This window comes from Colossoma macropomum, unplaced genomic scaffold, assembly GCF_904425465.1.
Source record: "Colossoma macropomum unplaced genomic scaffold, Colossoma_macropomum, whole genome shotgun sequence".
In the NCBI taxonomy this organism is placed as follows: Eukaryota; Metazoa; Chordata; class Actinopteri; order Characiformes; family Serrasalmidae; genus Colossoma; species Colossoma macropomum.
The window spans coordinates 17,182,333-17,197,616 of record NW_023494803.1 but is presented as its reverse complement, the minus strand read 5'-3'; the positions used below and the strand labels follow the sequence as shown (position 1 = coordinate 17,197,616).

The following is a 15,284-nucleotide window of genomic DNA, read 5'->3' as shown; positions in this document are numbered from 1 at the left end:
TGATGCACACACACACAGCTTTAGATGTTATGTTTTGGAAAATCTTTCAGGAGAGGAGACTTTTGTCTGGCCAGGCGCTCCATGGTTATTTATATACCAGGCAGTGGATCATTTCCATCACTGTGAAGCCGAAGAATTTCGGCAGATAATCCACAATTATATACAACCCCAGAGCGCTGTCAGAGCGCCGTATAAATCCCAGCTATTACCTTCAGGCTGGCCGAGGCCCACTTGCCTACATAAATCAGCTCTCAGTCCCTTTCTTCCCCACTGCACAGTCAGCTATCTGTACCACAGTGCCCATAGCAGTGAGTTGCTAAAGCTACCATTTGTAGCATTGCCTATATGCAAGGGTTTAGAATGTGTCAGTATTTGGTCCTCGACCACCATTTACTAGCACCTTGTTTTTTTCAGACATTTTATGAACATGGAGAAACTTTGCATTATAGAGTGTTCTGTAGTGCAATAGAATATATATTTATATATATTTATAGTTTTAAAATGCAAGATTAGATTTAATGTGTCAGTAAGTAAAAGTTTTGACCTAAGCACTACAGAAATCTAATTAAAATAATTATCCTAATAAAAATTATTGAGTTCAGATGTTTTAACCACACCCATTGCGAACAGGTGGATAAAATCAAGCACATTGCCATGCATCTCCATCTCCATAGATGGTGGCAGTGAAACAACAGTAAAATGGGTCATACTGAAGAGCTCACTTACTTTAAATGTTCCACTGTCATAGGATGCCGCCTTTGACACAAGTCAGTTTGTGAAATTTCTGTCCTAGATCTGCCCCAGTCAACGGTAGGTGCTACTATGGACTCCTTGCATTCCATGTTATGACATGATATTTCCCTTTTGAAATAGTGCGGCTCTTTCATTTCCGGTAGTATTGTTTACACTGGGTTTTTAAGAGACCCAGATCAAAATGAGTAAGACATCAACTGAAGAAATATTTTGAGCGCCAATGTGTTCCTCATTTCACAGTGTCTTCAAAGCCACTACCTCTGCCACTATCTCCTGACGTTCCATCTACCGATGTTATTATGTAACTCCTGTGCCATAATTGTTAGATATAGCTATGCTAGCTAGAAGCCATTGTTGACAGCATCTATCATCCCAAACTGTTATGCAGCTAACTTAAAGCAGCTTTAACCAGCGATTTTTGTACTTACATCTATAAAAAGCTAATGCTACAGGCAATGCATTATCAACGATGTAATTTCTCCTACATCAGCTTAGTATGAACAGCTGACGTTAGCTGGAGTCATGTTTTTAAATGTGAGCAGTGATGTTTTCCAAAGTACTGCTTCAAAAATTATAATAACTGAAAGAATGTTGCTGTGTGGCAAATTGCTAACATGGCTAGCCAGCTAGCTAATGTTTGTTACTCACATGAAGCTGGTTTTCCTTGAACTGCACCTGTAGCCTGCTAGCCTACCATTAGCTACAAGATATCTTAAAGTCTATCAAATAAAATTTACACTTTAAAGTTTTGCTTTCCTTTTATAATGTTACAGAAATCGCTGATATGCTGTACATGTGTGGCAGAGACTGCTCCATGTTAGCTAACTGGTGCAAGCAGCTAATAAAAGCTCCCTTGTTTGGGAATATAGCTACAGTTAGCAATGGCTTCTAGCTAGTATAGCTAGCTAAATATAAACAAACTCTGTCAAAATTCACACTACATATACAAGTTATGCTTTAATTTCGTAATAAATCGCTGTCATGTTGTACAAAGACACTGACTGCTTCATGTGAGCAGCAGTAAACAAGACTACACCTTCAGTACAGCAGCTCTGTCTAAAGTCGGTGCTTCCATCCACTTCTTATTCTCACTATTTGTTGTAACAGTGCATGGGAACTAAAATATGGACGTTGCAGCTTAGTGGTACACTACAATAACATTTTGATATCGCTTCTGTAGCAGTCATATGGAGCTAAAGTGAGTGTTACCCTCGGCAAATGTAAAAAGCAAATGTAGCACTAAGAAGAATGTGGAAGCGTTAGTGGAAGGAGTCCGTTGTGAAATGGAAGTGTCTAGGAGCAACAGCAGCTCAACCACGTAAGTCTCGCAGAGTGCTGAAGCAAACTAGCTGCCAGGTGCTGAAGCATGTAGCACCTATCCTCTGTTGAATCACTCACTACAGAGTCCCAAACTGCCTCTGTCATAGGTATAGAGCTGTCACAATTGTTTTCCATTTCTAACAAGTGACTGACATTTGATTGGATTAGCATTTGTATCCTTAATCAGTGACATATCTAGAAATTCTAGACGTTTTAGAGTGATTTTTTTGGTGCAACACACTGGAAGTCAAAATGTGATTGGTTGATTCCACTGCCATTCCTATTTATGTTGGTAGTTAATCTAACGTTTAAGGCTTTCAGTCCAGCTCTTGAGGGCCTAAGCAATGAGAGAGGTTTCTTGGCTTTATCTACCTATAAACCATTGGGGAAAATTCCTGATTTGGCTGTTTTCAGGTGGGCATTTCAAGATCTTAAAAACCAAAACTCAATAATAACTTATTAGCTTATTACTACAATACCTACAGAATTTAAATACAAGAAATATCATGATTTTGTGATATTAAGAAATGAACTAAAAATTGCACAGGTTTTTTTTTTAGATCCCAGAAATCACCAGGCCTTCTCTGAAGTAGAAGACCTTTAGGGGTTCCCTCCTGGCTGTACTACAATTTTTCCAAATTGTAAGCAAGAATTTATGGAGAACTGTATTTTTAATATGTAATTTGTACTTTGAACTGTATGTAATCTAAGGCTGGGATGTTTTGGGGGTTTCGATCTAAATGTTGAATTTGGTAGTCATTAAGAATGCATGCCAACAGATACACCACTTCATTTTTAGCAGAAAATAGTACTTGAGTTAAAGTGAGTGAGATGAAAAGAGAGAGACATGAAAAAGTGGCTTCTCTTACTGACAGAAGAACAGTACCAAAACATATATAGTCTAGGAACAAAAGGGAAAAAGTACTTTATCCATGGCGCCCTGTTCACAGGTCCTGTCTGAGCACATGGTGTGGTGGTGACTGTGGCTGCCCCACTAGCTCCACTGTAAAAGGGCCCTCACGGTTATAGGCCCAGCCAGCTCTTGACATTTAGGGCTGTTTAAACCGGGAGCCCAGTGTCTGATTTGCCACAGTGATAGGTGCTTTAACCTCACTCAGACCCTTTTCTGAAACACTAACCCACTCTGAACACTAAACAAGCTCTCGCTGTTTTTCTTCCATTGCATTCTTCTTCCCCAGTCGGTAGCATCATCTTACACAGTGAACAAAGATGCCTCCTAATATGCAACCGCCCTCCATCCACATGCTAGACAAACTCAGCAGTCACTAAAATTGACTTTTAGTGTGTGTTGAACCATCAACACTCAACTTCTCTGACCTTCTGATCATCAACACCACTCATGCACACAGACACACACACACACACACTTGTTCTGCATTCACTCCAATCAACTATAGATCCACCTTTGTCATATTAGCCCTTTGCGAGCTCTTACCGCTCTCAGGTTATGGCAATTATAATCTGTTTTTCTGTATCTGCCCCTGGTCTAACACTTTTTGTCTTCTGTTATCTGGATGTTCTGTATTTCTTAGAATGTTGGATTTGGAGTTGGTTGCCCTTCTGTTTTTTACATTTTTGGCTCAGACTGTGTGTATTGGACCTTGTGAAGTTTGGCTTGAATTTTTTCCTTGTATTTTTACAGTATGAGACTAGAATCTGATTCAGAGAATTTGAGAACGAAAAGCATGTTCCAGATTACAAATCATTTTTACCACTCACCAAGCACCATGCTGAGCAGCAAGCCTTAGATCTTTCATAAGTAACTAACTTACTTTTAATGTAATGTAGTAACTGAGTAGATAGATTGAATCACTCAACTGTGAGCATGTGTATGTATATGCATTATTATACACTGTGTATCTTTATAACCTTTAAAATCAACGTAGGGTGGAGTGGTCCTTTCTCTTTGCCTCTCTTAAACACTTTGGATTTGGCCCATACTTTATCAACTGGATGAAAACATTATACAACTCACCGTCTGCCTCAGTCTCAACAAATAGATGTAAATCCAGACCCTTTCAGCTACAAAGAGGAAGTCGACAAGGATGTGCTTTATCACCTTTATTGTTTTGTCTTTTTATTGAACCCTTGGCTGCTTCTATCAGACAGTGCAATAAAATCTCAGTCAAAGTCATACCACCATAAAATCAGTCTATATGCAGATGATGTTTTACTGTATATTACTAACCCTTCACTGTCCCTTCCATCAGTTCATGATCTGATAAACAAGTATAGGAGGGTGTCTGGCTATTCCATTAACTGGTCCAAATCTGAGTTTCTGCCTCTAGATAAATTCAACTGGGATGACAAGGTCTATGATATATCATCTGAACATATTGCACAGTCTATTAAATATCTTGGTATTCATATCTCTTCTATCATAAATGATTTGTATAAACTTAACTACATACCTTTAATGCAAGAAATAAAGGATAATCTAGAAAGGTGGTAAAATAAATTACCATTAACTCTAATTGGCCGAATATCAGCAGTTAAAATGAATATCCTCCCTAAAATCAATTATCTGTTTTCTATGACCCTCTGCTATGACCACTGTCAGGCTGGTTCTCCTCTCTTGACAATGCAGTTACTAAGTTCTATTGGAAGCACCAAAAGCCTCGAATCAAGTTAGCTACCCTCCAGAAACCTAAACATCTTGGAGGACTTGGAGCCCCAAATTTCTACTACTACTTTCTATCACATTAATTGCTTTACATTAGACATTGGACAAGCAGCTCAAACCAACCCTGGCAAGACATTGAGGAAAGTTTAATTCAAGAACTGGACATTAATAGTATTCCATTCATAGACAAAGCTATAAAAAAACAACATTTTATAAATACAGTACAATAAGTGCCACCCTGAATGCATGGTGGAATTCAAACAAAATTCTTAAGTACAGCCACTCTCCCTCCAGTCAAACTCCTCTGTGGAACAACCCCATGTTTTTAATAAATAACAAACCTTTTATATTCTCAGCCTGGAAACAGAGAGGAATAACCAGCCTGGCACAGTTGTTCTCTGATGGCTTGCTCATGACCTTTGATGACATCAAAGAAAAATACAACATACCAGATAATTATAGTATATACAACTCAAAGATGTTCTAAAGAAAACAGTTAATAGTGGAAATTTCTGCAATCACACTCCCCCTCTCTACTTAAAACTACACTCCCTTAAACCTCAGAAAATGTTATCACAAATATATAAACTTGTAGCCTCAAAGGACAACACTGTCTCACTCCCAATTCAAAAATGGACCTCAGATATAAAAGAAATATGTAATGTCAACTGGCAAAATATATGCAGTGACATCTTCTCTGTCCAGCAATTCAAAACTCCAGCTAATTCAATATAAAACCCTTCACAGAACATATATTACAGCCTGTAAACTACACCGTATGGGATTCAGTCACAGCGATAAATGCCAACATTGTCAGAGGTCATGGACAGGCTATCAGAGATTTTGGGCCTCCCTTTTATGTCCAATTGTAGCGCTACTTAATGACCTTTCCTCACTTACAGCACCCAGTCACCTCAAATGCTTTTATATTGAGAGCTGATTTCTCTCTCCAAACTCATCAGGGGTAGGTTAAAACCCCTACATAGGATTTGATAACTACCGACATTATAATTACATTAAAAAAAAGGGGGGGGGGCATTACTGCCTTGTTTATTGTTTTGTTAAGTGTTTGTGTTTGTCTGTCCTGTATGTCCAGTTTGTCATTATTATTATTTCATCCTTTCTCTTTACTTCTTCTGTTTTGTCTCTGTTATTTCTGTTCTTTGTTTCACTCAAAGCAGGGGGTGGGGGGTGGTGTTTGGAGGGGTGTTGGGTGGTTGTGGCCACATCACCTTATATCTATATGATCATTAATAAACGATGAGTTGTGACATTAATAGCGAAGTGAAAAAAAAATATATTTATGTGGTGGTGGTGTGGCCAATGAATGTTGGCCCGGAAATATAAAAAAACAAAAAAAAACAAATAATAATAAAAAAAATCAACGTAGGTTTAAAAGGAGCTTTTTGTTGTGTGTGTGTGTGTGTGTGTGTGTGTGTGAAGAGAGAGAAAGAGAAGGAAAAAGAAAGGATCTCAAGACTGACATAATTATACTGGCCAGGTTTGTTCTTTATGTGTATTGAAAACTTAATGGCCAGGATAACTACACTGGTATGCTTGTTGTTCAGTGCATCTGATTACTCATTTATTTTTGACAATATGAACTCTTTGCCTTGTTACACTGGTAGTTGTGGGATGGTGAATTAGAGTAGAAGGCAACACCGGTGAGATCATCATAGTTATTTATAATACTTGATAAGTTTAGTTTTTACATTCTCTGTCTTACCTGAACATATTAGACAGTGTTATTTAGACTTCCTGCCTTTTGTTAATTTAATAATACCCACTACGGTTTGATAAACTTTGGTTTTGTTTTTTTCACACTATTGTGTTAAAATCTTTATGGGCTAATCTGACTGGTTAAGTGATGTTGGTTAGGTGGTGTTGGTCAACACTAGCTTCTTAATTTAAGAGCAGCATGGCTCTTATTCAATCTAATGGAGCTATTTGCCTGTGGGGAGACCACTGAAACTGAAGAACTGCAAGGAACTTTGAGAAATGCTGGTGAGATACCACACTGGCACACACTGAAGTATCCCACGTGCTTTCGGCTTGAGCTCTGCACTGCATGACGTCGCATGACGACGACCACAAACAATGAGTTTCTGGTTTTGGTTTGTTTTTTTAAGCTTTGTTGTTCTTGAGGCTTCCTTCTTGTGGCTGCGCTATGTCTGGACCACTACGAAGAAACAGAGCCCCAGAATTGAATAAGGGGTTCTTTTGCAGTTTCTGTGTTGATTCCTCCATACAGAGTCCGGGGTTTCACAATATTTTGTGCTGAATCACCTGGGGCCATTTGTGGTACACAGTGTGTTGAGAAAAGGGTTGAGGTCGAGGAGAGTGGAGAGAGGGATCAGCTGTGTCTCAAACAAAGAAAGAGAACTTTTACATGGAGCTTTACATATGTTCCACTTCAAAAGTCACTCTTACTGTGCTAGATTTTGATACCAACTTTAGTTGGTGTTAAAAAAAGTTCAGAATTTCTTGTTCAAATGGACGGTTAGCGGTTGTGTAGTTATTGTGTGACCAGTTATTTTATTATATTTTGAAATATTGCACAACAAGGGGATTTGTTGCACACTTGCAACAACAAAAACAAAAAGACAGAGTAACCGGCAGATATATAATAGAGCAAATAAAAATGATGAATAACAGAAAGAAATGAAAAGTAGGTAACAAATCAAATGATGTTTTCTCCTAGCTGTATAATCAGTTTGGTCAAAAACCAAATAGATTGTAAAAAAAAGGTATCAGAGAGGAGAAATAAAGAAAGAAGGAGAGAATTGGAAAGAATTTCAGACCCTAACCAGTGACTTTGACTAGGTGGAGAAACGACAAACCTACTAGGGATGTCCTTGTGTTCTGTAATACTTGGTTAACTGTTCTAGTTGCAAGTATTCACATACAGAAATCACTGTTTTTGTTACATTACAGCCCAGAATAAGAGAAAATACACAGGCTAGCAGTTCAGTGAATTGTTATGCTGTAATATGTCTGTAAAGTGCAACAGTTTACTCGTGTTTTGGATTAAGCAAGTTATTATGCTTTGCTCAGTGCCTTAATGTGAATGCATTGCCAAGGATGCATTTTTAAGGATGTGATTGAAAAGGCAGAGACAGTGCACCTGTATGAAAGCTAACTACTCTAGCTGCCGTGAGAGAGAATGAAAAATAATGATGAGATTTTTTCTTCTTAGTCAAATACCGTGTTGGCATATCATCTTCTGGTCTGAAAAACGCTTAGATTGTTACCATATTTAAGACAAACAGGGCTATTTTTGGATAATAAGATATGTTTTCAAATGTGCTAGCTGGTGCTAGCACTAATAGACCAGTTTTTTTATGTTTGTGTTATGTAACATTAGTATAATGTAAAAATATTCTCTTTAACCAAGTTCATTAACTTTTACGGATACTCAAAAATCAAAATTAGTCAGAATACACATCTCTACACATGACATCCTGCATAATAATACCAACAACTGATGGTGTCTGTTTGTCCTTGAGAACTGCAGATAAAAAATGTCTGATATTATTTGAACAAATTGAGCTTAATTGAGATCAATTCTACAAATCCCCACCCCAGGCCCCTGCCCTGTGTAAAGACTACTGGCAGCTTCTACACAGCAGCGACACCCCAATTCATGTTGTGTTGTGGTGCTTATTTAGCAGCACAGCTCTTGTAGAGTTTAAGTATTTATGGGCCTGATTAATGACTAACAGGTGAAAAAAATCACAAAAGCTGTTCTTATATATTGTAACCTAAGAAAGCTTGTTTGAAAGAAGCAAAAAAAAAAAAGTTAGCGAGTGCCAAGTCATCAAGCGTGTGTGAGAGCAGTTGTTTGGCAAGACAACAAAGCCAAGCTTTGGCACAAACAACACAAACATGTGTCCCAGACTCAGGATGGGTCAAACCCAATTCACCATATGGTGCACGGACTGATCAAGAGTCTTCGACTAATTGTGATGATCTAAGATGAAGTCACCCTTGTCCATATAATCGTTCTCGTTAGGATGGAAACTGATATTAGATCAGCCCTTTAACCATGATACGTTTGTTAAATATGAACGCAGCAGTGTGCAGTGTATAACGTTTTAAGTCAAAAAGCAAAATTTCATTACAGCTCCAGTACATTCTACAAGAGGTATGTTTGGAAGCTGTGGCTAAATGTATTTTTCAGATATGTTGTAGGTATAATTGTGCACAAGCTTATCAGTGACTGCATTTTTAACACAACTGAAACATAGACATACAGTACTGTGCAAGAGGCAGAGACCACTCCTCAACACCTAAATATAATATCACTATTTTCAGTATTTAGTGTCCACCTTTTGTCTTTATTACAGCTTTTTTCAGTATTTATTACAATAGATTTTCTACTTCTCACAATTCAAGTAATCCCAAACGCATTCACTAATGTTGATGTTTTTTGTTGATGTTGATTTCTTTTTCTCAGTAACAGCTTCTTTACAGCTACACATCCTTTCTGACTCAAAGCGTGCGTTTTCTTACAGTGGAAGAATGAACATAAACACCTGTTGATTTGTTCAGATCAGAAGCAAGAGTAGAGCTTTATTTTCTCCTCTCTCTCAAAGATGAAATCTTTAAGTGCTGTTTATCTGATGGTGACTGGTGGTCTGTCATTTCTTTAACTCCAGTTTTGGAAACTCCTTTTATTCCACTTATTTTCCTTTGACTTTTCCTGTTCATATAGAAATGGACTATATTATGTCTAATCTTCTCAGAATCTCCTGAAAAATGAATAACTTGTAAATGGCCATTTTGACTAGAAATTAAATAAATGAAGGGTGGTCTCTGACTTCTGCACTGTAATGTACATTACAAAATAGCACTTAAAGCTCAAAACTTACATTCGTTCATTCATACACGCATACATTCACTGTGTACTTTATTAAAAACCTGTTATTTCCACTCATTGTTATAAGGGTCATTCCCAGCCAACTCTCAAAAATATTCAAAAAAATTCAAGCTAAAATATTTATTTTACTGATGCAGCCCTGCAAAATATCACAGCTTTGAATGTTTAACCTTTCCCCTATCAGGGTCTAAAAAGCAACTTAAATATTGAGTTTAACTGCTTACAGAATTACTCAGCTGATCTTATATATCAACTGGGCATAAATGCAACACTATTTCACTTTAAATCAGCTTGTTTAGTGTTAATAAATTCTCATATAGAGCTAAATAATTGGAGGATGTATTTTTGGTGTTAATATTTTAGCTCAGTTTAGTCATTCTGTAAGCAGTTAAACTCAGTACTTTATCTAGAACTTTAGACTGGGCAAAGTTTAAAAATTCATATCTCTAACACTTATTGAAGCACAGCTTTGAAATTTTTCATGGCTGCAAATTCATGACGTGACCAGACACGCCCTAGGTAAGTGGCATGACCTGTAAGTTAAGAATAGAGTTCATGTATTGGCTAAAAAGCTGACTACACTCCTGAAAGGCTTAATAATTATCTGATAAGTTAAGTCAGGTGTCTTAGAGCAGGGAAAACACAAAAACAGGCTATGCATGGGGTCCCCAGGACTGGGATTAATAACAACCACTGCCATATGAAAGGGATCTCATAACGGATACTGAACCGCAGACTCATGTCATCGCTACATGCTAAAAGTGTTGATGAAAAAAACATTTACTTTTAAGTTGCACCGCCATAAAATCCCGCTGAAAATGTGAAAAGCAGTGCTTTTGATTACAGGAGACTGGTTTGATAATGAAAAGCATTGTTTCTCTTGTTACATTCTGAACTCGGCCCAAGAACGTTTAAAAAGAGTTTTTTTAATAGCCATATGTTCAGGATGCTTTTGTGCACATTCACACTCTGTTTCTCCTCATCTGTTTTCCTCACAAGACCCTTTTTAACTTAATTATGAAAGTGTTGGTAATGAAATGTGCAAACTCATATGCCCTTCATTAATCTCCTGCCTTTTTTAAACTCCATCTAGTCTTGATGATGCCAGCTGTAAGGAGTTCCCCACTGACATCTGCATTTGGTGCAGGTTCTGTGGATAGTTTGATTGGTCACACAAACGAAGGCTGTAGCTTAAGTCCCACATTTGTTAGTAGAAAATAGAAAAATCTATAAAACACTCCCCCAACCCTTACTCAGATTTCATGGTTGTTACTGTCCAGCCAATATAGATATCTGGAAATTAAGGCTACGCTACTTCTGAAAGATGAATCTTGGACATTGGGATACAAATGTCTGTTTTGCACTGCAGTGTGGTGCCTATGTGCTTCTACACTTTTAAAAATAAAAGTGAGCAAGGTGAGCAAGCAAGTCAACATGCAAGTGTAATTATAGCGTTTAAATGCTATATTTTATTGTGGGTAGATGTACCTGATTTATATCAAGAAAGCTGCAGTTGTTCTGTCCATTGTATCTATACATGACTGCCTTTGTGGAGAGATGTGATGAGTTTTCACGGAGGGGGTTCCCCTTTCACCCTGCATTGCTCATTGCCGGTCAACACAGTGTCATAACATTTCACATAAAGAGAGCAAACAGTGTTCTAGTTAATCTGATAACAGAGGTAGTGGGGGAAAATATGTTTTATTTGATTACATTAATTAACAATATTTCCGTATACAAATATTTTGATTTCCATTCCTCCCATGGAATGGCATCTGATAAGCTTGCAGAAAGAGTCAGAATCAGTTCCTCTATAGCATAATTGCTCACCATTATCTTACCCTTTCTCTTTCCCACAGTCACTCATCCCTAGTCCAGACTCTGTGCTAAATGCAGTGATGTCAAATGTTGAACTGGTTTTGTTTGTTTCCCCCCTGCAGCCTCTGAAAAGAATGTGCAAAAGGTGTGTGCCAACTCCTTGGAGGATCACCTCCAGCCATTCAAAGACAAGATGGAGGCTTTCATCGCTACTGGTGAGTCAACAGCAAAGGGAGCAGAACCAGTATGGCTACAGACTGGGCAACACTGATGTGAATTGCCTCATACTAGTCACAGCATGTAGGCAGAGATGGGGTTGTTAGTGTATTGTCTGTATCTAGGCCAGGTCTAAAGTTGGTTGTGGTTTCTTGTTTGATCCACAGTGGAGAAGCTTGTAAACTGACTGCTTATGGTCGGTTTGCATATTGTTGCGGTGGCTCTAGAAAAAATGAACATTCTCAATGATGTTGACTTTGTTCATGCTGCTTCCAAACAGGCCCCTATGACTGTCTTTCCTACTTGTTACAACGTAAGACACACAAATATTCTTTATTCATTTTTTTTTATTAAAAATAAAATGTAGATAAGACCAAAGTGGCGGTCACTGCTCTCTTGCACTGTTGCCTAATTGTGTATGCAATTATAGGAGTTTTATCTTCAATCACAAAATACTGGGAGGGGATTATTATAATAAACCACCCATTCTGATTTGCTAAGGCTGATAATTAATGCTGACTCTGTGCTATTAAGCTCCTAAGAAAAGTCTGATTTTTAGTGTTAAAATAGCTGTCATTGCTTGTGCTCGGAGACAGACAAGTGTGAGAGGTTTTTGAACACATTGATTTATTTTCAATGGAAAAAACACATTTGTGAATGCCTGCCATGTCACATTATTTTTAATTTGGTGAAGGACATATAAAACTTAAAACCATTTTAGAAAAACAGTGGTTAAACTGTATTTCCTAATACTGCAGGCATATTTTACAACACTATTGAAGTGTCTTAAGACTAGGTTATGCCTAAATAATGATGACATATTGAATTTCTTTTGGCTGTGCAGTCCCTGCATTGCTAAAGCTACTTCTTACTTTGTGCACTTTGTGGCTTCCATACATTCCGTCCATAGCAGAAATGTCACAGATCCACTCCGCACAAGGACTTTGACGAAGCCAAAGGGCTACACTCACCCAGGTTTAAAATCATACAATCCTATATGATCAGAAAGTGCTCACTGCAGTTACAGTAATGCAGAGTTTTCAAATGCACTCAGCATTAAAATCAAAGTCAGCTCATCCCTTTAATCGAAAATGTCATAAATAATCACTTATTTTCTTGATTTTTTTTAGTTACAATGTCAAAATAATGCCTTATTTTCTCAAAATAATTACTTATTGTTGTCAGACAATCAGGTACCATCTTGAAGAGTAATAACATTTTTTTCAACTCAAAATCTCAAGAAATAAGTCAATATTCCAAACTAATAAGTCATAATTTGAACCAGAATCAGGGAAGTATTTTTACCTCCTTTACCTGACAGAAATGCGGCTTTCGTTAAAATGCCATCATACATGTTTGAGCATCCTGAAAAAAGTGATGAATTCAGTGTGCTTTTTTTTGTCACGTGAATGAAACATATTATGTCAAAAATTCATGTAGAAATGAACACATTTGAATCAAGTACATTAAATACATTCCCTTTTTTTAGCGTTTATTGGTATGCCCTTTATGACCTGCTCTCTGCCCTGTGCTTGAGGTCTGACCTTTCCTTTCAGTTGGTTTCAGATCAGCTGGGGCTCAGAAACTGTCCACTGGTTTATGCAATGCTAGTAAAGCTCCACTGTACGCCAGCTTGAGGGTTTGGGTTTGAGGGATCAGGTTGCCCTAAACTGGCCGTATGTACTCAGTCTTGCTATAAAGCTGGCAGGACATCTCTGACTGGGCTCTCGTAAAGCCTGGCCAACCTCAGCAGGGACAGTTTGGGGGACCACCATGGCAGGGGACGTCATAACACTCCTACCCCTCTGATGGTTTATGTCCTAGAGGGTCAGTGCAGATGCTGCTTTGCACTTCCTCACTGATCTTAACTGACCTTTTAAAGATATTGATTGGCTAAAAGCCGCCTCATTATATGTGGGGGTTGATTAGTTTTGATTGACTCACATATATCCATAGACCAGATATTTTAGCAGATATTTTAGAGGAAATTAGATAGAAGATAATCCACTCACAGTAAAGGGGGGGAAAGTCAAAGGATTATAAGTGAAAAAACAGGAGTTTTCAAAATGGGAGTGCAAAATTATTAATTATAAAAAAGATATAGAGAAAATGGGACTACTAATAACCATGCAAGACCTGTCATCATCAGATAAACAGTACTTAAAGCTTTTGTCTTTGAGAGAAAATCGAGCTCCACTTTTTTTCTTTAAGTCTGAAAAATCCACAGATCAGTATTCAACAATGGCCCGGCCACTCTAGAGCCCAGAACTTAAGATTACTGCATGTGTTTGGGGTTACTTGGATGGTGGAAAGGAGAAAATGCAACCAGCTTACTGAACTTCGGAGGTGTGGAAAATATCCCTGAAAATTGCTTTGGAAAACTGAAAGAAAGCCTTCTTAAAAGAAGGAATGGAAGCTGTAAAAAAGGCAGAGGGTGGACACACTAAATAGTGAAAAAAATCTTCCCTGTAATTTTCTGTTAAATATGTCTTCTGTTTTTTCCTAATGCTGAAAAATGAATTGCTTGTGTTTAATGTTCATTTTGACTGAAGTTAAATGTGGTCAAAACTAATACTAATAATACTAATAAAATAACATTAGGCAAGTTTTTCCAGAGATATTAAAATTTGTCTTAATAGTTGTATTTTACCAAAGAATTGTTATAAATTGTTCGTTCGCCTCACTGCTGACTTGCTGTGTTTCTCTTTTCTCTTTTGGCAACACAGCTGTTGCATTGTGGATCATTTTCTGACCCTCCAATCCACTTCCTCCAGTATATTAAAATTATTACCAAAATACATATTTCCGATAAACCATCACTATCCAAAAAACCCACATCTCCATTTTTTCAGTTTTTAGTTTTCTACATCATTTAAACACAGCAGCCATCCTATACATTGCAATGTGTGAACATTTCATGATGAATGGACCAAATGAAATACTCTGAAATCACTTGAAATAAAATCCCTTTACAATGACTTACATGAAAAGTTAAGAAAAGTTATGTTGTTGCCTTCCTGTAAAGTTACCATTTTGGAGATTTACATCAACAATATTAAAGATAATATATGTATGCGCATATTTTTTATTTGAATTCTACCTTTGAGAGCCACATCTGACAGTTTGAATCAGTGGTTTTGTAGCCTTGGAACTAGCATTAGAACAAACTATTAATTGCATGTAATAATTGAATGTGAAGATGCCATTGTCCTTAGGTCATCACCAGACCTCAAAGCAGGCTTTAAAAGCAAGGCTATTGCCACTGGCTACAGTACTGTCTAAGTTAACAGAGCCACATCTTTGAGTGCAAACTTTTCAGTAGGATACTTGTAAAGCTCACTTTATAAACAGAATTCCTTTGGCCATCCCCCTGTTTCTGCTTTTTGAAGCACTAGGAGCTCAGCAATGACATTAGCCTTCTCAGGAGCTGATTCCATGGCTTCAGTACACAAAACAAATGAAGATTAAAGCATGAAAAAGGAGCAAGAGATTGTGCAGGCTTTTTTCGGAGAAGAGGGTTTTTGGGTCAGAGCTCTTAGGGAAGAGAGAGGGCAACAGGTATTTTTGATTCTGCTTCAATGCCTCAGTAATCCGGGGAAGCTTCTATGAAGGATTATGCATTTCAGGATTTGGAGCACTCTAAGATGGGCCAGG

General features: G+C 37.6%; 1 protein-coding gene across 1 annotated transcript in view; it reads left to right on the top strand.

The window, feature by feature from the left end:
• LOC118823783 (formin-1) overlaps positions 1-15,284 on the top strand; it is a 110,438-nt gene that overhangs the window by 75,932 nt on the left and 19,222 nt on the right. The window contains exon 15 of the mRNA XM_036593597.1: positions 11,537-11,629. Coding sequence (XP_036449490.1) covers positions 11,537-11,629 — 93 coding nt within the window. The remainder of the gene's footprint in view (positions 1-11,536; positions 11,630-15,284) is intronic.